At 41.9% G+C, this 26,446-nt stretch overlaps 1 protein-coding gene across 2 annotated transcripts in view; it reads left to right on the top strand.

Moving 5' to 3' along the window:
- The window catches only part of FAM118A (family with sequence similarity 118 member A), a 34,338-nt gene that overhangs the window by 2,179 nt on the left and 5,713 nt on the right, over window positions 1-26,446 (top strand). Inside the window, exons 2-7 of one of the 2 annotated variants that reach the window (XM_074936468.1) lie at window positions 6,399-6,454; window positions 8,859-9,111; window positions 10,396-10,617; window positions 11,296-11,424; window positions 11,586-11,871; window positions 15,361-15,393. In XM_074936468.1, the coding sequence (XP_074792569.1) occupies window positions 6,408-6,454; window positions 8,859-9,111; window positions 10,396-10,617; window positions 11,296-11,424; window positions 11,586-11,871; window positions 15,361-15,393 (970 nt within the window). In that variant the 5' untranslated portion in view covers window positions 6,399-6,407. The remainder of the gene's footprint in view (window positions 1-6,398; window positions 6,455-8,858; window positions 9,112-10,395; window positions 10,618-11,295; window positions 11,425-11,585; window positions 11,872-15,360; window positions 15,394-26,446) is intronic. The other variant, XM_074936474.1, reaches the window with a different exon arrangement.

Genomic DNA, 26,446 nt, shown 5'->3' with positions numbered 1-26,446 from the left:
TGTAGATTATTTGCTCTTATGCACACAGCTTTTGAGAAGCAGAAAGTTGCTATTAGGTATCATCATAGAATATCAGGGTTGGAAGGGACCTCAGGAGGTCATCTAGTCCAACCCCCTGCTCAAAGCAGCACCAATCCCCAACTAAATCATCCCAGCCAGGGCTTTGTCAAGCCTGACCTTAAAAACCTCTAAGGAAGGAGATTCCACCGCCTCCCTAGGTAACGCTTTCCAGTGTTTCACCACCCTCCTAGTGAAAAAGTTTTTCCTAATATCCAACCTAAACCTCCCCCACTGCAACTTGAGACCATTACTCCTTGTCCTGTCATCTGCTACCACTGAGAACAGTCTAGATCTATCCTCTTTGGAACCCCCCTTCAGGTAGTTGAAAGCAGCTATCAAATCCCCCCTCATTTTTCTCTTCCGTAGACTAAACATCCACAGTTCCCTCAGCCTCTCCTCATAAGTCATGTGTTCCAGTCCCCTAATCATTTTTGTTGCCCTTCGCTGGACTCTTTCCAATTTTTCCACATCCTTCTTGTAGTGTGGGGCCCAAAACTGGACACACTACTCCAGATGAGGCCTCACCAATGTCGAATAGAGGGGAACGATCACATCCCTCGATCTGCTGGCAATGCCCCTACTTATACATCCCAAAATGCCATTGGCCTTCTTGCCAACAAGGGCACACTGTTGACTCATATCCAGCTTCTCGTCCACTGTAACCCCTAGGTCCTTTTCTGCAGAACTGCTGCCGAGCCATTCGGTTCCTAGTCTGTAGCGGTGCATGGGATTCTTCCGTCCTAAGGATGATTTAGTTGGGGATTGGTCCTGCTTTGAGCAGGGGGTTGGACTAGATGACCTCCTGAGGTCCCTTCCAACCCTGATATTGTATGATTCCAAGGACTCTGCACTTGTCCTTGTTGAACCTCATCAGATTTCTTTTGGCCCAATCCTCTGATTTGTCTGATCTGTATCCTATCCCTACCCTCTAGCATATCTATCTCTCCTCCCAGTTTAGTGTCATCTGCAAACTTGCTGAGGGTGCAATCCACACCATCCTCCAGATCATTTATGAAGATATTGAACAAAACCAGCCCGAGGACCAACACTTGGGGCACTCCGCTTGATACCGGCTGCCAACTAGACATGGAGCCATTGATCACTACCCGTTGAGCCTGACAATCTAGCCAGCTTTCTATCCACCTTATAGTCCATTCATCCAGCCCACACTTCTTTAATTTGCTGGCAAGAATACTGTGGGAGACCATGTCAAAAGCTTTGCTAAAGTCAAGGAATAACACGTCCATTGCTTTCCCCTCATCCACAGAGCCAGTTATCTCGTCATAGAAGGCAATTAGATTAGTCAGGCATGACTTGCCGTTGGTGAATCCATGCTGACTGTTCCTGATCGCTTTCCTCTCCTCTAAGTGCTTCAGAATGGATTCCTTGAGGACCTGCTCCATGATTTTTCCAGGGACTGAGGTGAAGCTGACTGGCCTGTAGTTCCCTAGATCCTCCTTCTTCCCTTTTTTAAAGATGGGCACTACATTAGCCTTTTTCCAGTCGTCCGCGACTTTCCCTGATCTCTATGAGTTTTCAGAGATAATGGCCAATGGCTCTGCAATCACATCTGCCAACTCCTTTAGCACTCTCGGATGCAGCGCATCCAGCCCCATGGACTTGTGCTCGTCCAGCTTTTCTAAATAGTCCCAAACCACTTCTTTCTCCACCTCCTCCCCAGCTGGTCACCTCCTCCCCATGCTGTGCTGCCCAGTGCAGTAGTCTGGGAGCTGACCTTGTTCATGAAGACAGAGGCAAAAAAAGCATTGAGTACATTAGCTTTTTCCACATCCTCTGTCACTAGGTTGCCTCCCTCATTCAGTAAGGGGCCCACACTTTCCTTGACTTTCTTCTTGTTGCAAACATACCTGAAGAAACCCTTCTTGTTGCTATTAACATCTCTTGCTAGCTGTAACTCCAGGTGTGATTTGGCCTTCCTGATTTTGCTCCTGCATGCCCGAGCAATATTTTTATACTCTTCCCTAGTCATTTGTCCAATCTTCCACTTGTAAGCTTCTTTTTTGTGTTAAGCCAAGCTGATCACCTGCCATATTTACTATTGTTTCTACACATCGGGATGGTTTGTCCCTGTAACCTCAATAAGGATTCTTTAAATATAAAGGAGTCCAGCTTTCCTGGACTCCTTTCCCCCTCATGTTATTCTCCCAGAGGATCCTGCCCATCAGTTCTCTGAGGGAGTCAAAGACTGCTTTTCTGAAGTCCAGGGTCCGTATTCTGCTGCTCTTCTTTCTTCCCTGTGTCAGGATCCTGAACTCAACCATCTCATGGTCACTGCCTCCCAGATTCCCATCCACTTTTGCTTCCCCTACAAATTCTTCCCGATTTTGTGAGCAGCAGGTCAAGAAGAGCTCTGCCCCTAGTTGGTTCCTCCAGCACTTGCACCAGGAAATTGTCCCCCACACTTTCCAAAAACTTCCTGGATTGTCTGTGCACCGCTGTATTGCTCTCTCAGCAGATATCAGGGTGATTGAAGTCTCCCATGAGAACCAGGGCCTGCGATCTAGTAACTTCCGTGAGTTGCCGGAAGAAAGCCTCGTCCACCTCATCCCCCTGGTCCGGTGGTCTATAGCAGACTCCCACCACGACATCACCCTTGTTGTTCACACTTCTAAACTTAATCCAGAGACTCTCAGGTTTTTCTGCAGTTTCATACTTGAGCTCTGAGCAGTCATACTGCTCCCTTACATACAATGCAACTCCCCCACCTTTTCTGCTCTGTCTGTCTTTCCTGAACAGTTTATATCCATCCATGACAGTACTCCAGTTATGTGAGTTATCCCACCAAGTCTCTGTTATTCCAATCACATCATAATTCCTTGACTGTGCCAGGACTTCCAGTTCTCCCTGCTTGTTTCCCAGGCTTCTTGCATTTGTGTATAGGCACTTGAGATAACTCGCTGATCGTTCCTCTTTCTCAGTATGAGGCAGGAGCCCTGCCCTCTCGCGCGCTACTGCTTGTGCTTCCTCCCGGTATCCCACTTACCTCAGGGCTTTGGTCTCCTTCCCCCGGTGAACCTAGTTTAAAGCCCTCCTCACTAGGTTAGCCAGCCTGCTGCAAAGATGCTCTTCCCTCTCTTCGTTAGGTGGAGCCTGTCTCTGCCTAGCACTCCTCCTTCTTGGAACACCATCCCATGGTCAAAGAATCCAAAGCCTTCTCTCCGACACCACCTACGTAGCCATTCATTGACTTCCACGATTCGACGGTCTCTACCCTGGCCTTTTCCTTCCACGGGGAGGATGGACAAGAAGACCACTTGCACCTCAGACTCCTTTATCCTTCTTCCCAAAGCCACGTAGTCTGCAGTGATCTGCTCAGGGTCATTCTTGGCAGTATCGTTGGTGCCCACATGGAGAAGCAGGAAGGGGTAGCGATCCAAGGGCTTGATGAGTCTCAGCAGTCCCTCCGTCACATCGTGAATCCTAGCTCCTGGCAAGCAGCAGACTTCTTGGTGTTCCCGGTCAGGGTGGCAAATAGATGACTCAGTCCTCCTGAGGAGAGAGTCCCCGACCACCACCACCCGCCTCCTTCTCTTGGGAGCAGTGGTCGTGGAACCCCCAACCCTAGGACAGTGCATCTTATGCCTTCCAATCGGCGGAGTCTCCTTCTGTTCCCTTCCCTCAGATGTATCATCTAGTCCACTCTCTGCATTAGTACCTGTGGAGAGAACATGAAAACGGTTACTTACCTGTATCTGCGTTGCTGGTACATGAACGCTCCCCTTTCTTCTTTTGGAGGTCACATGCTGCCAAATTTCTTCACCGTCCTCCTGTCCCCGCAGTGCAGCCTGCTCTGAATCTTCAGAACGTTGTGTCTGTAGAAGCATATCCTGACGTCTGTCCAAGGGATGATGATGTAGTTAAATTAACCTGCCAAAATGCAGTTCTGGGATTATTTGGGGTTTAAATTGTCTAGAGAAGGCTGTTGGGGGAGACATAGTTTTGCAAAGGTTACTTTTCAGCATACATCTTGAGATTGTTGCAGTAGGATGGTACTTTGGACCTTAATCTTGGTAAGAAAACTTCTTGGAAGGAGAGAATTCTATCAGTTTGCTATTCCAGCAGAGGAGGGGGGGAATATTTTCCCAAATAAAAAAACAACAAGGGAATAGCTTTCAGGACCGGGAGGATTGGAAGGAGCAGATTATTTGAGTGGAACCAAATGAGACCAGAATCATGGTTATTTACATACTGTCTTTGTGTTTTCATATACTTGATATTTCATTTTTCTAATATATTTTTCCTTATTCTGAGTATAGTGCCCTCAGTTTAAAATGTTTTGTTGATTCCATAGTCTTGTTTTTATAGCATATTAATTTCAGACTAAATTATAATCTTGGTTGCACCAGTATAAATCTAGAGGAACTCATGAAGGTCAGTGGATTAATTCTGGATTTACATTGGTTTAACTGAGGGAAGAGGTTGACCTATTCACTGTAGTTTGACTTTTACCTTTGTATTTAAGTGAATAAGTAGCTTAAACTGGTTCTGCCCTCCAATCATGCTGTATTTCAGTGAATTGTGTAAGAAAGATAATGACCTTTCCTTTATCTTCTGTGATCTACAAAAAACCTATCCTGCAAATCCTTAGGAGTCTCCAAATGTGACTACTATCATGAGCAAGTTTTGCATGACAACCTGAAATGTTAGAAATGTTAATTTAAGAGCTGTAACAGAGAAAATTGCTTTAGGGCAGACATCTTAGACACTTTTTCTTTTTAATGTTTCCTTACCCTAACTTTTGTTAGGTACTCTGCATGTCTCAAACTAAGTGTTTGTACTAGTAAAACATAGCATACCAGAAAGGTAAAGTTCTTAATTTGTAGCATATTTTCCAGGTAAAGTTTCTTAATTTGTTTGTGGCCTCCTGCATAACTTAAAAATTATAAATTTGTCTTCAGGGAATGAGTCATGTTCGCAACCTTGAGATGTTTTGGACTGTTTTGTTTGTAGCAGAAACATAATTTTAGTAATTGTTTAGTAATAGCTTAAGGGCTGGGCTAGGTAATTCTTCAGAACTTGAAATATTCTATAAACCTTCCTGATACCAAAAAAAAAAAAAAAAGAAGAGTCCTTGTGGCACCTTAGAAACTAACAAATTTATCTGGGCATAAACTTTCATGGGCTAGAACCCACTTCATCAGATGTATGAAGTAAAAAATACAGGAGCAGGTATAAATACATGAAAAGATGTGGGTTGCTTTACCAAGTGTTAGGTCAGTCTAACGAGAGAACTCAATTAACAGCAAGATACCAAAGGAGGAGAAATAATTTTTGAAGTGGTAAGAGAGTGGCCCATTACAGACAGTTGACAAGAAAGTGTGTGTAACAGTAGGGAGAAATTAGTATTGGGGAAATTAAGTTTAGGTTTTGTAATGACCCAACCACTGCCAGTCTTTATGCAGGCCTAATCTGATGGTATCTAGTTTGCAAATTAATTCCAGTTCTGTAGCTTCATGTTGGAGTCTGTTTTTGAAGTTTTTGTTGTTGAGTGACCAGGGAGATTGAAGTGTTCTCCGACTGGTTTTTGAATGTTATAATTCATGACGTCTGATTTGTGTCCATTTATTCTTTTGCGTAGAGACTGTCTGGTTTGGCCAAGGTACATGGCAGGGGGGCATTGCTGGCACACGATGGCATATATCACGTTGGTAGATGTGCAGGTGAATGAGCCCTGGATGGTGTGGCTGATGTGGTTAGGTCCTATGATGGTGTCCCTTGAATCGATATGTGGACAGAGTTGGCACCAGGGTTTGTAGCAGGGTTTGGTCCCTGGGTTGGTATTTTTGTTGTGTGGTGTGTAGTTGCTGGTGAGTATTTGCTTCAGGTTGGGGGGCTGTCTGTAAGCGAGGACTGGCCTGTCTCCCAAGGTCTGTGAGAGTGAGAGGTCGTTCTTCAGGATAGGTTGTAGATCCTTGATGATGTGCTGGAGAGGTTTTAGTTGGGGGCTGTAGGGGATGGCTAGTGTCTTTCCTCCACTTGCCACTCAGATTTGGGGTTAAGGAAAGGACAAATATAACTTTGAAAAAATTGCTTTCTCTCTTCTTGAATCTAGAGGTAGGGCAGATCCTCAGCTGGTGTAAATTGTCATAGCTCCACTTAAATCAATTGACAACTTTGAAATCAAAGTCCCTCTTCTGTAATTACATTAGTTTTACTGTCTGTGAGAAGTCACACATAAATTGTTAATTTAATAAATTGAAAATGCAAAGAAATGGTCAAATACATCAATATTTAATTTTGGCAGTAATTGTTGGGCATTTTTTAGGTATTGCATATATAAACTGAGGTATTAAGAGTTGCTAATCTTTTTAAAATAGGGTTCAGAGATGGACTCAGAAGAAATGACAACCAACAGAAGTGAACAAAAATCAAGGTAAATATAATGGTAACTAGTGTGTGTTAGAGAGGGTAGGACTTCTGTTCCTTGGGGATCACCCACTGAGACTCTTGAGTCAAAGGTAACTGTGGGAGTGAGGATGAAGCTTACAAAGATTCCAGATGCACCTTTGTGAAAAGTTATAGATCATAGTTGCTGCTTTAGCCTTCCAAAATTTTTAGTACACTGTTTTACTTTCCTTCCTACTCTTCCTCCCCCTCTCCGCCCCCCACTTGTTTAGACTCTAATCCTCAAAAGGATTCATACAGGCAGACTGACACTCCCTGTGAGTTCTGTAGATTCAGTGGAACTCTGAGAGCATAAGGGTTCTCCCATTTGGATTCCTTTGAGGATTGGGCCTTAATGTCTGAAATTTTCTGCAAAACAACATGGAAAGGTGTGGGGGTGTTTTTTTTGTTTTTTTGTTTTTTTTAAACTACCTATATGAAAACTCAATAAGTTAACAAAAATGTGCAAAAGTCAAGGCTACCAATGAAAAGGCCTCGAGTTAATTACCGTCCATGATGGTCTCCCTTTATATTGGCTGAAGGGCAACATGAAAATAGTTTCAGTACAGGCTATGACAACAGGGTGAAGAAAAAAATAAAAATTATTGGGAGAGAAGGTTACTTTATAAAACTACCCAAAAAATCCAGACTTTTAAATATTTTTTTAAAATGTTTAAAAATGGCACCACATATGCTCAAAATCTGTAAACATTTGCCTGAGAACAAAACTTTTCCATTGCCAGTATATTTCATACTTGGTTAAGCTGTTAGAAATAGGTAGCGTGTATGCCTGGAGGAAACAAACAATTTGTGTGTGCTGTAGCAGAAAGAAATGTGAGCATAAAAGCAGTATTTTATTTGTCTAAACCAGCTCTTTAGCCACTTTAGTTGTTGCTGTGCCTGACGCAATTTCAACAGGGATGTTTAACTTGTTGCTTGTAGATTCAGATAATATGACCTAGAAATCCCAATTGCTCACCCACCTCTAGCAACGATATAAGGGCTGTTTTAAGAGTTAAATATTATAGACCAAATTTAGTGTTGAATATTTGTCAAATTATTTTGTTCTTCCACATTATTGAAATATATTCCACATCTCTATCAGATAATCTTACCAGTTTTTTTCTCAAATTTGTAATGTGCATATGATGTAAATAACCAGAGCTTTGTAGATTATGTCTGTGGTAACTTTGTATTCTATAACTATGTGGCGTTTTACCAGAAAAAAAGGGTCTTCAAGCTTGCCTGCTGAAGCCAAGATTAATGAGAAGCTACAAAACTTCAAAAATAAATGAAAAAGAAATTCAGGAAAGAAGACTTTTTCTTTACTTGCATGAAATAATTGAAAATGAGGCTTCCCTCCCTCAGTAATTCTATCCATTTTACCAAGCCTTCAGCATTCAAGGATGATTTTGGACTAATGGAGATGTTTCTTTACAAAGTCCAGTTTTACTTTGTTTTGCAGAAAGCCTCCCCATCAGACTTGCCTGAGAATTCCTTGTGCTTGCTGTTATACAGCTAATACCCAGGGGCAGCTCATGCAGGCAACATTTTTGGGTGAACCTATGTTTAGAAAGCTTCAGGTGTCACATAGTTGTGGAGGAGATAATTATCATAAACAGAAAACAGCTGAGGGAGGTGTTTAGGGGAAGGGGAGCATGTATGTGACTATCTTTCACACCACAACTGTACATAAATTCACTGTCTGCTGCAGCACTTGATTAACATACAGATACAGATGAACTAGAACCTTATTTCTTTGTCTCTTTAAAATACTTCAACTTAGTCATTAGTGTCTGTATATTTAGTAGATCTTTCAATGGTACTATGAAGTACAGCTCTCTTAAAAGAACTTCTGAAAGGATGAGTAGGTGGCCCAAAGGATTGAAAATTGGCAACAGATTGTTTCATTTCTAGATTGCCAGTTTAAATCCAGCTAAGTATATTAGTGAGTATAAGCTATTGCTACTTTATAGCTGTTAAGTAAAAGTAAATTATGTGAAATTAATTTGGTTTGAGTACAGTTCTTGATCACAAATCCCAGTTTGCAATAATTGTCACATTAGTTGCAGTCACAGCATACAGGCCAAAGATAGAGTAGTAAGAGGTCTCATACCCATTCTCCCATCCTAGATGTGGTCTCTCTTGATTAGGGCTGAGGTACATTGATCTCTCACTTTGAGAAAGCTTGTGCTGCTGCTGCTTCTTCTTGGCCAAAGCTTATCTGTTGAGAAACAGAGTATTGCTACTCTAGGGCTGTCAATTTGGCACTTGTTACAAGCGCTAATAGTTCACATGGACACACTAAATTGCTCTTCTATCAAAATCCTGAGAAACTATGACAAGATAACATACAGTGTGTAGAAAATGTAGATCTTCTGTTTTTATTTTAGGAAGATTTTAAAAAGTCTAATAAGGAAGCAGCCTTGGGACCTTCTTTTGGTAATTGGAACCGGAGTGAGTGCTGCTGTAGCACCAGAAATACCAGCACTGTGCTCATGGAGGAGCTGTATTGAAGCTGTCATTGGAGCAGCTGAACAGCTGGAGGTGCTTCATCCAGGAGACGTTGCTGAATTCCGCAAAAAAGTGATCAAAGACAGAGACTTGCTTGTAGTTGCACATGATCTCATAAGAAAGATGTCCCCAGTGAGTGTGTATAGTACTTATTATTTGAAGACATTATTATAATAGTAGTATTCGTAGGTTTTGAGCCCTTTGGGGGCAGAAAGAGTCTGTTTTACTATACAGTACTTAGCACAATTGGGCCTTGATTTCTAATAGGGACTTGTAGGGGTTACTGCTCTGTGTGTGTGTATATTTTACTTGCATTAATTTGAATGTTTTATTTCAAACCTCGCTGAAAACTGTGGAAACACATTATGCTTATGTTATGATAAGTCAGTCTGTCAGTGTTCTGAACTCAAATAGGAATTTATAGCTTTGCTGACTGAAACCAGAGATTGCACAGAAATGTTGACAGACCTTGACACTATTGATAGCCTTAAGTTGTCACAGCTCCATTTATTTCAAATAAGGAAAGTCCCCACCCATTCAATGTGCATCTATGCCACTGATTTTGAGATTGAGAAGTTTTCTTTGGAAAATCCATTAAAAACAGCCTGAAGTCATCTTCCTGTAGATGCATTGAGAATACAGAGGGAGAATTACAAACATATATAGAGATATACTAAGCATAATACTCCCATCCCATCCCCTCAGGGAAAATCCTGCATATACAGATGGGCTTTGCAGCTCATCCTAAAGATTAAGAATCTCTGGTTTGATTGAGCAAAAGTGATTTCCTGAGACAAGGACTCTCTGCAAGCACCCCAGACTTTAAATCTAGGGAATGGTAACTTTTGACCTCAAAGGCAATGACAGCACTTGTGATTTCATGAAGCTAGGACCCTAACTGTATACAGCTTCTAAACATGAACATCAGCACGTTGAATTGCACCTGGAAGTGATCAGGAAGCCAGTGCAGTCTATGGAACTCTGGTGTGTTGTGAACTCCCTCTGGTCTACCCCATCATGGAGTTTGGGCATTAGCTAAAAGATGAGTGGAGCACATTTTAATATTTCCGTTTGGAAGTGACAGAGGAAGGTTTAACTACAGAAGAGATTTCCCCCCTCCCCCAGGCCTACACATTGCACAAGTTGATTCCTGTCAAAAAGCTTTAGAAAAGTGGATGACCTTACTATATGAGCTATATAACTAATAGAGGGATGTGTGAAGCCATTCAAATTTATCTCTGACATTTCAAACCATAACATTTTATATACTATAGGAGCTGTCTAAATATCATAACTTTAGTAAATTCCTTTTAAAGAAAAGTATTGGGACAAATGGTTAAGGACCATTGCCATCCTGCTGAAGGCAGTTACAGTACTTACCTTTAACCATACACCATGTTTATTTTTTTTCTTCAGCGCACAGGTGATTCCAAGCCCAACTTTTTCCAGGATTGCTTAATGGAGGTGTTTGATAACTTGGAACAACACATTCAGAATCCTGTTGTTCTACAGTCAATCCTCAGGCTAATGGAGAGAGGCACTATGGTCCTTACAACAAACTATGACAATTTACTTGAGATTTTTGGTCAGCAACTGGGTAAACCTATGGAGTCTTTAGACCTGAAAGATAAGGATAAGGTATGATAAGGCAATGAAATGTCAAGACTTCTTATAGGAGAAAGGAGTTGTCTTGTGCTTTTGCAGGTTTTTTCACTAGTTACTCATTGAAAATCTTTACTACTTAGTTTTCTAAACTAAAGCTTTTCATTGAAGTAAAATAATAGCCATGGACAGAAAGTTTTCATTGTCTGTTTTGAATAATGTGATACAATTTGCCAGAAAATACCAATGGTAGATTTCTTATATACAGTACAGTTCATGTGGATGAAGTAATTGTAACAATCACAAATGTAACTTAATCTAGTGAAGTGATTAGCTCATCACTCATACACCGGAAAGGAAGACTCAAAGATGTCTGACTGGTGTGAAGATTTTTCTGTCTGCTTTACTCTTAGTGTCTTATGTTTTTGTAAAAAGCTAGAATGCTCTTCATCAACTAAAATAAGTTTATTTTGGTCAAAAGCAAAAAGCCTTTAAAAGGCTGTTATTTATATTGTATTCTGATAATTTTACAGTCTGTAGTTTAGGAACTTCTGTTTCAAAATGTTAGTAGTTGAACTGTTTTTTCTGTAACTTATGCAAGTGGTGGCATACACAAAGGGAACTTGTTTGGGCACTTGTACAAGAACATAGTTTCCCCTTTTTCAGTAGTATAGTATAATCCAAAGTAAATATTACATGCATGATTTGCTTTAGGTTCTTCAGTGGGCAAGAGGTCATATAAAGTATGGAGTTCTTCATATTCATGGCTTGTATACAGATCCCTGTGGAATGGTGTTGGATCCTTCAGGATATAAAGATGTTACTCAAGACCCCGAAGTAATGGTATGTGTGACTTTTCAAGAACATACTGTGTTTTGCCAAACTGAGTTTTCCATTTCCTCTTTTGTGTGTGTGAAACTTTAAAAAAATGTTTTTACTTTGACCCATGTGTCTTTGGCCAAATAGATAACATTTTTCTTTTGTGATCTTAATATTCTTAACAGGAGGTTCTGCAGAACTTGTATCTGATGAAATCCTTCTTGTTTGTGGGCTGTGGAGAGACTCTGCGTGATCAAATATTCCAGGCTCTCTTTCTGTATACTGTAAAGAATAAAGTAGATTTAGAACATTATATGTTGGTGCTTAAAGAAAATGAAGACCACTTTTTTAAACTCCAGGCAGATATGCTTCTGCATGGAATAAAAGTAGTATCCTATGGTGATTGCTTTGAATCTTTCCCGGAGTATGTCCAAGAGCTAACTGCTCAAATCTGCAAGCAGAGGAGTCCAGGTATTTTTGTTTTGTTATGTTATAATGAACTTCTGTGTGTGCAACTGAATTTCATTCTTAGTATATTCTTTGTACAAGTGGCACTTGATTTGAGATGTTAATCTAATGGGTAGTTATGAGTGCATGCATGAAAATCTCTGCTTCTGATTGACATATAGAGTAGGAGCATATAACAACAAAATTGAAACTGAATTTTTGTATATTCAGATGTTTGGATTTCTTGTAAATTTACTGTTCACTCTGAATTTCCTGCTTGCTTATTGTATTTGCCAGCTATAGTGTGGTTGTAAGGATTTTTTCCCTTAAGTTATTTATGTGTGTTCTCAAACTTCACTTTCATTAAGTGCACTACTCCAGATAAAATATTCGGTTGTAGACATTGAGTTCAGAGAAGATAGCAAAAGTGGTTAAAAGGCTGTATGGATTGACTCAGTGGGGGGAACAGTGAGAGAACAATTTATCTGAGCATCAGGAAAAAACTCTGACAGACTGAATAAGCTGCAGAATAATTTTCCAAGGGTAGCAGTGAAGCCTTATTGCATGGGGCATTTAAAACTAGATTAGGGTAAAACTAAAAAATGTCCTGTATGTAATGGTCCATTATTGGCAGAGAGATGAACTATATTAATTAATCTTTACAGCTGAGTCTATGAATTCTGCTTCAATCTTATTGAAAACTTATCGAAGTAATTTAGTCTTTTTTAAAAAAAAATACAAAAGTAAAAAAGGGAGACAGAGAAAAAAGATGACAAATATTTTATAAGTTCTTTTCCAGCAATCTTCTTATTTCAAGTGTTAGTGCATAGATGAGGTTTATTCTACTGTGGCCTTCATCAGGACACTTTGGAGAAATATCAACAAAGGAAACTAACTTTGGGTAAGAGATAATTATTTCACAGCTGTTCTCTGTTATGTCTGCTAAACTGTTGTGACTAGAACTCTGTCAACCTGATTATAAAACAGTAAGTTTAAAAAAAATCAAAGTGCAGGTGATGTAAGTGGGGTAATGATTTCTGAAATCTGGCTAAGACTATATGTTTAGAACAGAGATTAGGTGAGGAGTGGATTTCTCCAAGAAGGCCATTGAAACCTCTAGGTCTTCAGGAGGTTGGGTATGTAGGACATCTAAGAAAACAATGGATGTGTTGTTTGATTACATCCTACTGGGACACATACTGAAAGGCAGATCTTTGCAGATACTGGCTGTGAACTTGAGTCTATCCTTTAGACGTACTTCTACCGGTTAATGCTACACACAATCTTTCTCTTTTTTTTTTTTTTAAAGGTCTGAACAGTAACTGATGGCTAGTCAGTCAGATGCAAACCAAACATTGATCTGATGATAGCCAGTGTAACATGCTGATTAAAATCTGAATTAAAAGGGAAAATGCCACGCACCCACATCAATGGGTGGAGAAACTTGATGGGGCCAGTGGTGAAAGGGGGACAGTCCCAGTAGCAAGGGAGGAAGACACTCACCAAGGGACAATAGGTAGCTCTTCCCCCTCCCCAGCCCCCGGGAGTCTCTGGCACCCAGTGGCCAGCTGGGGAGAAAGGTGCTGATTAGTGACCATTCCCCAGCTCCCAGGATTTAGCCTCTTTCAGCTCCATTCCAGCAGGCCCCACTACCCACCCAAACAGGAATGAGAACGCTGCCTGACAGATGCTGTGGGTCTAGCCCCGGGGTAGGCAACCTATGGCACGCGTGCCAAAGGCAGCATGTGAGTTGATTTTCAGTGGCACTCAAACTGCCCGGGTCCTGACCACCGGTCCGGGGGGCTCTGCATTTTAATTTAATTTTAAATGAAGCTTCTTAAACATTTTAAAAACCTTATTTACTTTACATAAAACAATAGTTATATATTAAAGATTTACAGAAAGAGCCCTTCTAAAAACGTTAAAATGTATTACTGGCACGCGAAACCTTAGAGTGAATAAATGAAGACTCAGCACACCACTTCTGAAAGGTTGCCGACCCCTGGTCTAGCCAATCGCCTGTTTAAGAGCTCAGGAAGGAACTTTTTTCCCATGGGCTAATTGGCAGAGGACCAGGGAGTATTTTGCCTTCTTCATGGCATCTTCAATCCACAGTGGGTTGAGTAAGAAAGTGCTTAGTACCTAACCGAGGTACTGGGGTGGAGTTGTTTATATGTCACAACTTGCGGCTGGTTACCTGTGTGGTTAAGAGAATAAAATGAATGGTTCCCAGAGGTAAAAGACTGGAATTTTGGTAATGGGCCTTGGGCTCATGATAGGTTCAGACTCTTTGGGCCAAGGTCAGACCTTGTGGCCCTTGAAGGCTGAGGACCCCACCCTGCTGCATGCCGAGTCCACCTCATGAGGTGCTAGGACTCGGAGAGAGCCGAGTCCTAGGGGGTAGGCTGAGGAGAGCCAGCCCCATGTTATGGGTTGACTGGTAAGGAACCCTGTAACTCTGGCACCAATTATGTATTATATGGTAAGGAGCCCTGAAATCCCCATACTGGAACCAATTAAATGTCTGGTGTAGGAGAGCGTGGTGATGGGCGGGTAGCGCCCCTCCCCTGTGTTAAAGTTTAATAAAAGTTGTATTCTGCCACTTAATTCCTCATTTTGCCGCTGTGTCCACATCAAACCATTACTGGCAATGACTGCAAGCTTAGACTACAACCTTGCAAACATGCACACAAGTAATCTTGTTAAATTCAGCGGGACTTCACATGCGTATGTGTTTTTTAGGATTCAGGCTTTAGTTTGAGCGTGTTTATGGGGCTAAAGGGTCTTCATTTTGATTTTATGGAAAGCAGCTTTTCAGGTTATACAGGTGGCAGTGAGAAATTGACATAACTTATTTGGTATGATAGCCAGTCTCCTGGGTTTTGATGCAATGGATAAGTGTGTATCACAGCCTCATTTTTGTTTTTTCTCACAAATTAGCAATAGTTAATTGTCACTAAACTTTCTTCAGTCATTTAAGAGAACAGGATCATGGGCTAGTTTTACAAAGGTTGCATTACAAATATATTTGTAACAAGCTGTGCCAGTGCCAAAATTTTGTGACAAACTGATTAAGTTCTCTCATTGGTATTAGCATTTTGAGACTACTTTAAATGTTATGTCCCCTGATCAATTGTTTGAAAATTCAGTGTGTTCAGATTCTATTGTTTGATAGTTCTCTTGATTACTGTGCTACTCACTTTATAGAACTCTGCCTAGGTGTAATACTAAGCAGTTTCCTGACTACCTTTAAAAGCCAAGCCAATGTTGGATATTGTATAATGATAATGTTGTAAGGTACTTGCATTAACCATGCTTTATTTCTAAAATAAAAGGGCTCGACTCTTAGTAGGTAGCATGCATTATATAAAAGATACAAATATTTTTCTAGCAACTATTTGATCTGGAGTGTCAGAATTTTATTCAAAAGCTATTACAGTTTTTTGTTGTTCTTCAGTTTACTAAAGAACATCCAGACTAGTTGTTCACAGTTGAATTGTTCTCTCTTTCTAGATGCTGATCTAGTGGATAGTACAACACTGTTGGGTAAAGAATATTTTTATAATAGTTTTCATAAGTAATAATGGGTGAAGTCTTATTCATACAGTAAATTAAGTAAGAGATGACACATGATCACTGCAGAGCTGTGATTTGGCTATGAAAATCTCCTTGATTTTGAAGTGTGTGTGTGTGTGTGTTCCCTAGTTTTTCCCCCACAAGTTGCCTTAGTGGTAGATGACTGTTGTCTTTCAGTTGCCATAAAAGGCAAACAATTCATGCTAATCAGACCGATTTAACCTTTGTGCAGTCTTAGTTTGCCTTAAAACTTGTCACTTTAACTTGCCAACCACCTATACTCCACCCTTTTGAACGCTTTCCATCATATAGCTGGGACTGAACAAATTTCAGATTTAGGTACTGAGCACTGCTGCTGTTTTCTTCCCCCAAACAAACGCTGTGCAGTACAAGGATTAAATAGTGAATCTGAAAAGGCAGAAAACCTCAGTCTTTAATCCTACCTATTGCCACTTACTTTGATCTTCCCTAGGCCTCCTGTTTGTCAAGCAAGTCAAAGATGGTAAAAATCTGTTCAGAATTTGCTCATTCATGGGTGTACTCCCTCCTTATCAGAGATTAGGACTAATACATTTAAACATATGATATAAGGGAGTTAATGTTAATATTAAAACACTGTCAACTTAAAATTGGACTTCTGAGACTTCTTTAACTGCTATTGCTACAAATAACATCTAAAATTAACTGAAAAAGTAGAGTAAAATTCTCCTGTTGGTTTACATTGGACATTTTAAAGTACTTTGTGTCTAATTACTCATTTCCCATTATTTGTGTGGGTCTTTGATGCTGCAAGCAGAGAGAAAACATTCGAATTATAAAACCAGACATTGGCAGGGAGGCTTAGGGACAAGTGTAGGATCTAAAACTGTGTTTAACTCACCGAACTAACTAGATTTCATGCTTGTATTCCTTTCAGATTAGTCACTAAATCTGTCTTTCAGAAGAGAGCAAACAAAGGGCAGTCAGAAACTGAAAATATGAAAACAAATCTTAACCCTGGTCCATATTGCAGATTCACTTATCTCCTTGTAATAACTTAGACACCCAACCCTATATCACCAGCAAACTTAATACCCATCTTGCTCACACTTTTTGGAAATATCCTGTATGGAGGTAAGAATGGTTCCTTAACATAGGCTAGTAGCTTTCCAAGAAACAAATCTCTAGGCTCTGGGGAGAAGGATGTCCTGACTTTAAAGGGACAACCTCCCTCTTACACTCAAGAACAGAAGCAGGTGCCATGGTGTGTAGTTCTAAGCAGCCCAAAGCAGGAATCCCTCCAGTAACTGTGGATCCCAGAGTTCTAAAGGGTAGTGTGCTCACTGCAGGAATGGGGTTTGTCATACAATATCACTGCAAAAGCAAAAATTTTATTCCTTCCGCTTTTCTTAGCCCAAATAGTGGGGGCCTAGTTTAGGTCCTGGTGTCCACTGTAATGATGGAAATGTCCACAGGTGCCTCAGGTCCAGAAGAATCCCTCACTCTGAGGCTGTGGAGGGAATATTTGACATCCTCTGGCCAATGGTGCAAACATATACTATTGGTCAGTAAATATTATTTATTTACCTATTCATAACTTTTCCTTCTCCCTTGTGGGCACCTGGTGCTCTGTGACCCATTACAACAGGGTTATTACGTCTCATCTAAGAATAGAGGGCTTTTTTTTAAGTGTCTCTAGTTTCACAATGTATTGCCAGCAGGTAGAGCTGTTTAGAGAACTGACTGCCTCTCTAATTCCCTGGCCAACTGCTCAAACTGAGAAGACAAAACTATAAAATCTAATTGCTAAACACTATGAAAAACTATCCTGCTCAGAGACAGCCAATCTACTTAACCATTTATTATACAAATGGAAATGAAGACTTGCAGCAAAGTAGGATCATAATATGAGGGAATCCCAAGATTTTTTCCATCTCTCTCTGCAGGAAGGATTGAGAGATTTCTCCTTCAACTGGAATTTAATGCACATTAGGTGATGCCCTGAGTGGTGGTCTCATGGAGCATCAGGTGGCCATTTCACAGAAGGAAAAGTTATGGGTAGGTAAGTAAACTACTTTTCTCCCCAGTGGGCACCTGGTACTCTGTGATCCATTACAACTGGGAAGTACCCACAAGTAAAACACACCTCCACAAATTAGAGGGAAACTTAAAACATCAAGTAAATTAGAAGTGCGAACGTGCCACAAAGGTCCTATTGTTGCTTCTCATATGAATGGTAACCAAATTCAGAGGGAATCTTAAGAATAGAGAGACCCACCTTCTTAACTGCTTGGAACTATAGGAAGTAGTTCTGATGAGCTTCTTGGGACAGCCGGTTCCCTTGAATTGAATGGGGCCTATCTGAGCTCTCTCCGTGATAGCAGGTGATCTTGTTTCCCATTTTGGAAATTCCATTTACAAATGAGGGAAATGTGTAGAGTACAGAGGTGCATCCCCACCATGGACAAGTTTCCACATTCAGATGCTGTTCTATAATATAATAGGAGTTCCTGGAAAGCAAATACTTGAGTTCCCAGAAGAAATGCAAATTGTGAAATCTTTCATTGAGCAACTAGACTAGGACCAATGCCTGATAAAATGCCTAGAGGTGGGCCAGATCCTGAGAGGGCACTGAGGCACTCCTCTGAAAACTGATGAAGTAGGGGGACTGGAGCAGCTGAAAGGTCTGGTCAGTATATAGCTGTTATCTCAGAGAGGTGGGCTATCAGCAAGTCATTTATGTTGTAGATTGGCCATCAGAGTTAGCATCAAACTGGAGAGAAAACAAGGAATGGGAGGGAATCCACACTGCCTGGAATTGGAAATATGTCAGCAAAGTGCAGGTAGCAAATTGGCACATGGGGACAGGTTTCATTGTAGGACAAAGAAAATACTGAGAAAAATCTTCTCAGAAAGGCCTGAACTCCATGTAGTACTAGGCCTTGTATACTGTAAAATGATTACCTACCTGTAGTGTAATTGTTCTTCAGTATGCGATGTGGGTGCAGACAAAGTTGGGTCATGGTCTATACATCTGCACCCACATCTAGAAGAACAACTGCAGTACAGGAAGGTAACCATTTTTTGTTCGAGTGGCTGCAGACATGTGTTTCCTTGAGGTGACTAGCAAGTAATACTTGTAGGAGGTGGGCTCAGAGTCTACCTAAATAGCATCTGCAGAACTGTCCTCCCAAAGTTTTCATCTGACCTGGAAGCTGCTGTTATAGCATGATGCTTGGTAAACATGTGTATGTAGGACCATGTAGCAGCCTTGCAAATATCCAAATTTGAAATGTCATTAAGAAATGCCACTGAAGTCACTTGAACCCTTGTTGAATGACCCTGCAGGGTGTGGCTGGAGCTATTCAGTAAGCTGTATTAATTAATGCAGGAGGTTATCCACTTGGAAATCTGCTGTACTGCTGCTGGCTGATCTTTCATCATATCTGCGAAAGAAATGAAAAGCTGCTGGTCATTGAAAAAAGCTTAGTCCTTGCCCGATAAAAAGGCAGACACCATTTCACGTCTAAGGTATGAAGCTGTTGTTTCTTAGGATAGGAATATGGCTTGGGAAAGAATATGGGTAGGTAAATAACTTCAGTTTAGGTGAAATTGCAAAACCACTTGATTTAAAAACTTCCAATGTGGTCTCAAGGATATTTAATCCATGAAGAATTATGTGTACAGGGGCCCTGCCATAAGGGCCAATATTTCACTGACTCTCATGGAAGATATTGCAACAAGAAAGGAAGTCTTCTGGGAAAGAAGGGACAAGGAGAAGGATCTGTGAAGGCAGCCAATACACTATTAAGATCCCACAAAGGAATAAATTCCTTCCCTAGTGGGAACAGGTAAATGATACCCTTCAGAAATCTTCCTACCATAGGGTTTGAGAACAAGCTCTGCTTGGATTGCTGCCAAATAAATCCTTAACAAGCTAAGAGATAGCCCTGAAGATTTCAAATGTGGCAAGTAGCCTAACATGTCCTGAATAGGAGCTGACTTGGTGTAGCCTGATCTATAGCTTATTAATACAAATTCCCAGTTTCACTTTGTGGGTTAAGTTCTTCTCCCAAGATCAGGCCCAGTATTTTTAAAATTATTATATAGTTGGACACCACGATGTGCACAGGTGCAACACTTGCACTACAGGAACTTTTATAATTATAAATAAATAATTTATTAATACATTTAGCAAAGTCCTATACACTCTAACTCAGTAAGGTAAATAGAGATAATACAGAAAGTACATCTGAACAGCCACACTTTCACCATCCCTTGTAGACAACTGGAAATGTTAGCTAGTACCTTCCTCATCACCAAAACCTTCCTCATCTTCACCAGTGGCCATCATTCTGGGCCCTCCCAAGGGCTACATTTCTCTCTCCTACTGCCCCCCAGCTTGGGATGCCACTTTTATAATATGTTACGCTGACGTTATGTCTAATGCATATTCAGTAGGGGTTTCTCCACTTTTCCTTATTTGTATTTCCTCCCCTTACTAATGTTAAGGTGTCCTTCTATAGGTTAGTGTATTTATGATTTCACCCCATTATTATATACATCAGTTTGTTACCATGCACTCTTGAGGTCAGATGTTCGTTCAAAAACCTTCCAGAAGCTGGTGTCAGTTCATGTTCTGTGGTTGGCTAATGTCATTATGGACAAAATTCCCCCCCACCCCTTCTATTTCCCCAAAACTTATGAGTTACTTAAATTTATCTATGCCAGAGTTTGTAGGCCTCAAGCAAACTGCTGAAGCCAGTGTCTTACAGGATACAAGCCTGTAGGTTCCTTGCATTACTGCTGAATATAATAAAGCAGAATATACTGCAAAGCAGAGAATAGAATAGAGGAAAACAAACCCACTGGGTTGAATTCCTTTTGATGTTGTCCAGATCAGAAAATCCTTCTGCTTGGCCAAATAAGTAGACCTAGTAGATTATTTTCTACTGTGAATCAGGATTTCTTGAACTGCTTGCGAACACTGCTCTTATCCCTATCTAAGTATGCACCAACCGCATTGCGAGGTGTAGTCTGCTCAGCGCTGGACGCACAACTGGACTGTGATATGTCAGTAGGTCAGGCAGTGGAGGAAGGGATCTGGGAAGTCAAACTCTCCGATTGTGGAGGTTGAAGAACCAGCACTGTCTTGGTCAACCAGCATAGTGAGAGTCATCTTGGCCTGGTCCAGCTTCAACTTGAGGATCACCTGAGAAATGAGGGCAATAGGAGGGAACACGTACCTCACAGCCCCCATCCATTTCAGATGAAAGGCTTCGGTTAGAGACCTGGACTGCATCATACTTGCGAATAAAATCGGCAGCACTTCCTATTGTCCTCCGTTGCACACAGGTTGACCAACAGAATACCCCATTCCCTGAAGATGGACCTGACCATGCTGCTCTTCAGGCACCACTTGTAGTTCTTGGAGAAAGTCCTGCTGAGACAACCAGCCAACTGGTTTTGCAAACCAAGTAAATGCGAGGCTGTGAGCATGATGCCCTCACAAATGCAGAAGTGTCAGAACCTTACTGCTTTCTGACAAAGTTGCCTGGAGTGAGCTCCCCTCTGCTTCTTCACATAATATATCGCAGTGGTATTGTCAATAAGTATGGGAACTGGTGCTCCCTTAATCCGATCCCAAAAGGCTTGACAGGCATTGAAGGTGGCTTGAAGTTTGAGAGTGTTGATATAAGGATGCTTCCTGTTCCAGCCTTAAACCGTGGACTGTGATATGATCCTGTATATGCCCCACAACCAGTTTTGGTTGGAGAATGGGAAACAGGAGGACACCCTGACATAAATTGATCTGATTTGTCCACCACTGCAAAAAGAGTCCAGTGTCTTGATACTCCGATAAGCCTGTCTGAAGTGTGGTAGCTTTGGCAAAAAAACAACTCCAACCAAAACTGGAGAGGCCAAAGACAAATCTTGCATGTGGGACCACGTTTATGCATGCAGTCACATGGCCTAGCAACTTCTGGCATACCTGGACCACGGTCAAAAGTTGAGACTGGAGGTCCATACACAGGCATTGAATATTCTGGACTCATTTAAATGGGAGAGAAACTCTCAAATTCATAGCCTAGTAGGGCCCCAGAGAACTTCTACTTTTTGAGTTGGAATCAGCAGTGACTGTTCCCTGTTCAAAATCAGTCCTAGATGATTGAAAAGGTCCAGTGTGAAATGAACCTGTTCCTTGGATGTGCACCTCTGCAGCCAGCCATCTTGAAGCAGAAAGATGTGAATTCCCTTCTTTATAAGGTATGCACAGCAGTGGCGGCAGCCTTTGGTAAAGATGCATGGGGCACCTACTAGGAATCTCAGGAACTCCTTGTGGCTTGGGAGAATCACCACATGAAAGCAGGCATCTTGGAGATTGAGAGTGGCAAATCAGTCGTCATTCAAGGCAGGAAGTATCATAGCTAGATTAACTATGTGAAATTTGATGTATTTGTTGAGACCACAAAGATTGAGACTGAATGTTACCCCTTCCTTGGATGTGGGAATAAGGAAGTACCAGGAGTAGAATCCGCTTCCCTAATGCTGCAGAGGGACCTTCTCCACAGATCCCAAAGGATCTGGGCTTGCTGAAGAAGCAATGACTCGCGATGTAAAGGAACAGGGTAGGAGAGTGTGAAAGTGGAATGAATAGGATTTGAGTGGCATAACCCAGTCCTAGTGTTTAGGACCCACTTGTTTGAGGTTATTGAGCCCCAAGCACTAAGGAAGTGGGCCAGCCTGTCCCCAAATGGGGAAGGGGGGAATTGTATGAATTCCTACAACTGGTGTGCAGCTCTCAACGGGCATGTCAAAATGACTGTTAGCCTGTCTTTCATTAGCTGCTGGCAATCTTTTGGAAACTAAAACCTGAGGGTCTTCTCCGGTGAGGCTTATGCTGCTTCTTGGAAGAGTCGTGTTGTCTCATGGAGTAGGAGGCCTGTCCAAAATATGGTTGGGGGTACTGGTTAAATTGTTGCTGACTCCCATAATGGAGTCTTTTAGCTGCTGGGGTATAAGCGCCTAAGGACCGTAACATGGCCCTAGAGTCTTTAAATGAATGTAATGTTTCATACACTTTATCAGAGAACAGAGATTGTCCACCGAACAGTAAGTCTTCTGTAGTTTGTGCATCAGGAATAATACCAGAATTCTGCAGCCAGGATGCCCACCTCAAGGTTATAGCAGAGGCCATAAGCCTGGATGAGGTGTCCGTCACATCAAATGCTGACGGCAGTGAAGTCTTTTCTACTAGACAGGCCTCCCCCAGAAAGCTTTAAACTCCTCCCTAACATCCTCTAGCAGTTTCTTTATAAACAAATTTGGATACCTTGTTCCAATTTAATAAAATCATATTTAGACGAGACTGTGTGCTGATTAGTGATGCACATCTGCAAGGACGAGGTGGAACAAACTTTTCTGCCCATTCAATCCAATTTCTTGGCCTCTGTATTCTTTGGGGTAGACTTATTTATCTCGTCACATCCTCTTATTTGCAGCAGTTACTACAAGCAAATTAAGAGCAGTGTGTGAATAGAAACACTCTACTCCCTGCATGGGAACATAGTAACATTAATTGGTATGTAGGCATGTTCTACAGGGACTTTGCTGACTTCAACAGCCTCCTTTATAGGGAGGGCTGCCTTTCCTGGAACTGAAGATTGCAGAATGACCAGCGGTTTCTCGGCATTCATGTGGATAAACTCAACTTGGACACACACAGCTGCAGACAGTCTCCTTAGAAGGTCCTCTGGAACTGGAAAAGATGAGTCAGGGATCATGGAATCATCAGGTGAAGAGTATAATGGGGTGGAGGAACAGGAACCCCTTCCTAAGTTAATGGTTATTCCTCCTGCTGTATTGGTATTTCTGCTTCTGCCACATCAGCCTATACCTCCTTTCCAGGTAGGGCTGATGGTAAACAACCATATGGTTCAGTCATCTGTGTCGAGTGAATTGTTTACCTGGATCTCAAAGAATATGGGGTACTCCACAGATGCCAGTGTGGAAATGAGTACAGCATCAAAGGCCAGTGGGCACTGTGCCAAGCACCCTATCTCCAGAATGATCTTGGTACTGATAATGGTTCTTCAGAGGAGGGGATCTAGAGGATTTGCAAGACCAGGCTCTGCGAGAGGATGGAGAAGATGATGCTGATCCTGACCTCGAGTACAATGAGCCTCCCAAATAGTCTGCTGATAACGGTGGAGCAATCCCTACAGTCCAGTGCTGCATCAGAATTTTGGCCAGTACTGAAGATTGCACTGTCACTGAGCAGGTACTCAAATTGTAACCACGTTCAGCACTGGGAAAAACATCAATTCCAGGATCACTGTCAGTGCCGAAGGGGAAATCTGTGTCGGATTGGGAGCTGGTTACATAGATGTTGAGCAGGTTAACAAAGTGCTAGGTACCAAAAACAGCATTGGTACCATAGATGGAAGCTTGCCTCTCTCGTAGACCCCTAAGAAACAATGGACACAGTGTGTGCTGGGACTGACAGGACCTGAGATGTCCATACCCAACTCAATGGCAGTTCAGCAGACAGTGCTGGGTTGACATATGGTGTCAGTCTGATATTGCATTGACACCAGAGAGAAGGTAGAGCGCCCTGCCCTAAGTCACCAGGAGAAGTATGGTGACATTCCCTGTGGTGTGTAGAAAAGGGGTAAGAATTTCTTTGAGCCTTGGAATGGCTCATATTTGCTTTGTGTCCTCTTCCTCAGAAGAAGGGGACTGATCCCTTCTCTGCAGAGGAGTCTCTCAGGCAGCCTCTCACGGCTCTGCATAAGCTTTAAAGACTGATGGGGCTGATAGTCCACAGCAGCCCCTGAAGCAGAATCTGGCCTCATGGCTTGCTCCATGAGATTCTGTTTTTAGTGTAAGTCTCAGGTCACCTGAATCCTGTTTAAAGGAGCAACATTGCTACACACAAAAAACAGCATGGGGGGGGGGGGTGCATGTGTTCATTATTGGGAATAGCCACCCCACAGTGAGAGTGCTTTCAAACCCTGGTGAGGGCATAGTACTATATAACACGGAGACTAAAGCTAGCTAACAACTATAGGATCCTAACTATTTAAAAATCCTCATTCTAAAAACATGAGGAAAAATACCATATGGGAGGCTCTGACTCTAGCTGCAGGAGGTGAGAGAGTGTAAGCGTCGCTCCTGTAGGTACTGCTAACTTGGGTATACTGAGTGCATGCACCCTGCATGGAATAAATGTCTGCAACCACAGCAGCCTGGACAAAAGCAACACTGGGTGAAACGTGCCCAGTCTCTTTCCTACCAGGAAGAACACCCAAAAAAAATTCCTCAGGAAAAGTAACACGGGCCTTCACGGACTGCTTTCTAGTTCAGGGAAAGGTGGGAAGATAAGATGGATGCAGCAGGAGAACTTGAAAATCAATGGGGAATGACTGTTTTGAGAACCTATCAAATGCAGTTTTTTTTTTTAATTTGATTTGGAAGCCTTAAACTGAAAAAAAGTTCTACCCTATTTTCCCATAAAAATAGCAATCTCAGATTGGTCTGAGAGGTTTTTTTCTTACCTTTTTTGGTCACGGTACACAAAGGCATCTTATTGAAGGGTTGAACTAACCATGTCAGAAATAGGAAAGATACCATCAATCCACTAGGCTACCCTTCTCTGTTGTACAGATTCTGATGCTTTTGCTGCTGCTCTTGTATGTGATTTGCCCCTTAAAAGTGGGAATGCCATTTTAAAAAACATTAGAGGCTAAGGAGCAGGGGAAGAGCAGAGCTGGGTGTGAGTAATCATGTTTGAGGTCTCTTGCTCATACAGTAATCCTCTAAACTTTAAAAGCCTCGCTGAAGTAGTTTTCCAGCTGTGCAACACCATGGTGCACTCTCCTCCCTCCAGCTAACATTTTAGTGCACATAGCCATTAACCTTGTTGGAGAGGGCAGGCCAATGGTATGAACTAGAAACTTCCGCCAACATCACTTGGATGAAAGCTACTACTGGGTTCAGTAAAACAGCAAGCTCAGCTGATCTGGCATATGTGACGGGTTGGATCACAGAAATCCCTTTAGGACTGCCACCTGATGTGCCTAGACTACTTCTGAGTCCATTTTCCCTGCCAGCTTGAGACTTCAGTACCTTGCCTTGTTTGAGCCAGACATGCTTGCCTGCTGCAAACACAGATCCAAGTCTGAACCACATCCCCCACAAGCTGCAGGCTTAACTGAAAACAGCTTAAGACGAGCTCCTGTCTCCAGCACTCAGATACCCAGCTCCCAGTGGGGTCCAAACCCCAAATAAATCCATTTTACTCTGTATAAAGCTTATAGAGGGTAAACTCAAAGTGTTTGTGCTCTATAACACAGAGAGATGCACCACTGTTTGCCCCCCCAGGTATTAATACATACTCTGGGTTTATTAATTAGCAAAAAGTGATTTTATTAAATACAAAAAGTAGGATTTAAGTGGTTCTAAGTAATAGACAGAACAAAGTAAATTACCAAACAAAATAAAACATGCAAGTCTAAGCCTAATACACTAGGAAACTAAATGCAGGCAGATCTCACCCTCGGAGATGTTCCAATAAGCTTCTTTGACGTGGACTAGGCCACGCTTAAGGGAGCACAGAAACAAGGGTCAACTGACATGAGCATGCCCATAGTATGGGCCAGACATGCTGCTGAGGAACACAGTGAAAGGAGTGGAAAGTGTCAGGTGTCTCAGGGAGCAGAGGGGGAACAGAATCACTGCACGAAACCCTCAGGTTGTCCTGATGTATTTAGGGTTTTTGTTGTTGTTGGTTTTATAAACTGTGGCTTAGGTGTCCACGCTGTTGGCAGAGAGAGGGAACTGGAGTTCAGACCAGGCAGCACCACAACTAGGATTAGCTAATGCCCTCTCTGGAACAACTGGGGCAAAACACCTGGTTGCGGTGGCAGGCTGAAAGGAGCGGGGCATTCAGTCCTTTGTGTTCTTCCTGCCCCTTTGACGTACCAGCCTCTTGGAGACATTCCTGGATACCATATTTCACCCCAGGCCGAAGGGGAAAAAATAG

The sequence above is a fragment of the Natator depressus genome, chromosome 1 (assembly GCF_965152275.1).
Source record: "Natator depressus isolate rNatDep1 chromosome 1, rNatDep2.hap1, whole genome shotgun sequence".
Lineage (NCBI taxonomy): Eukaryota > Metazoa > Chordata > Testudines > Cheloniidae > Natator > Natator depressus.
This window is presented reverse-complemented; position numbering and strand designations above follow the sequence as displayed.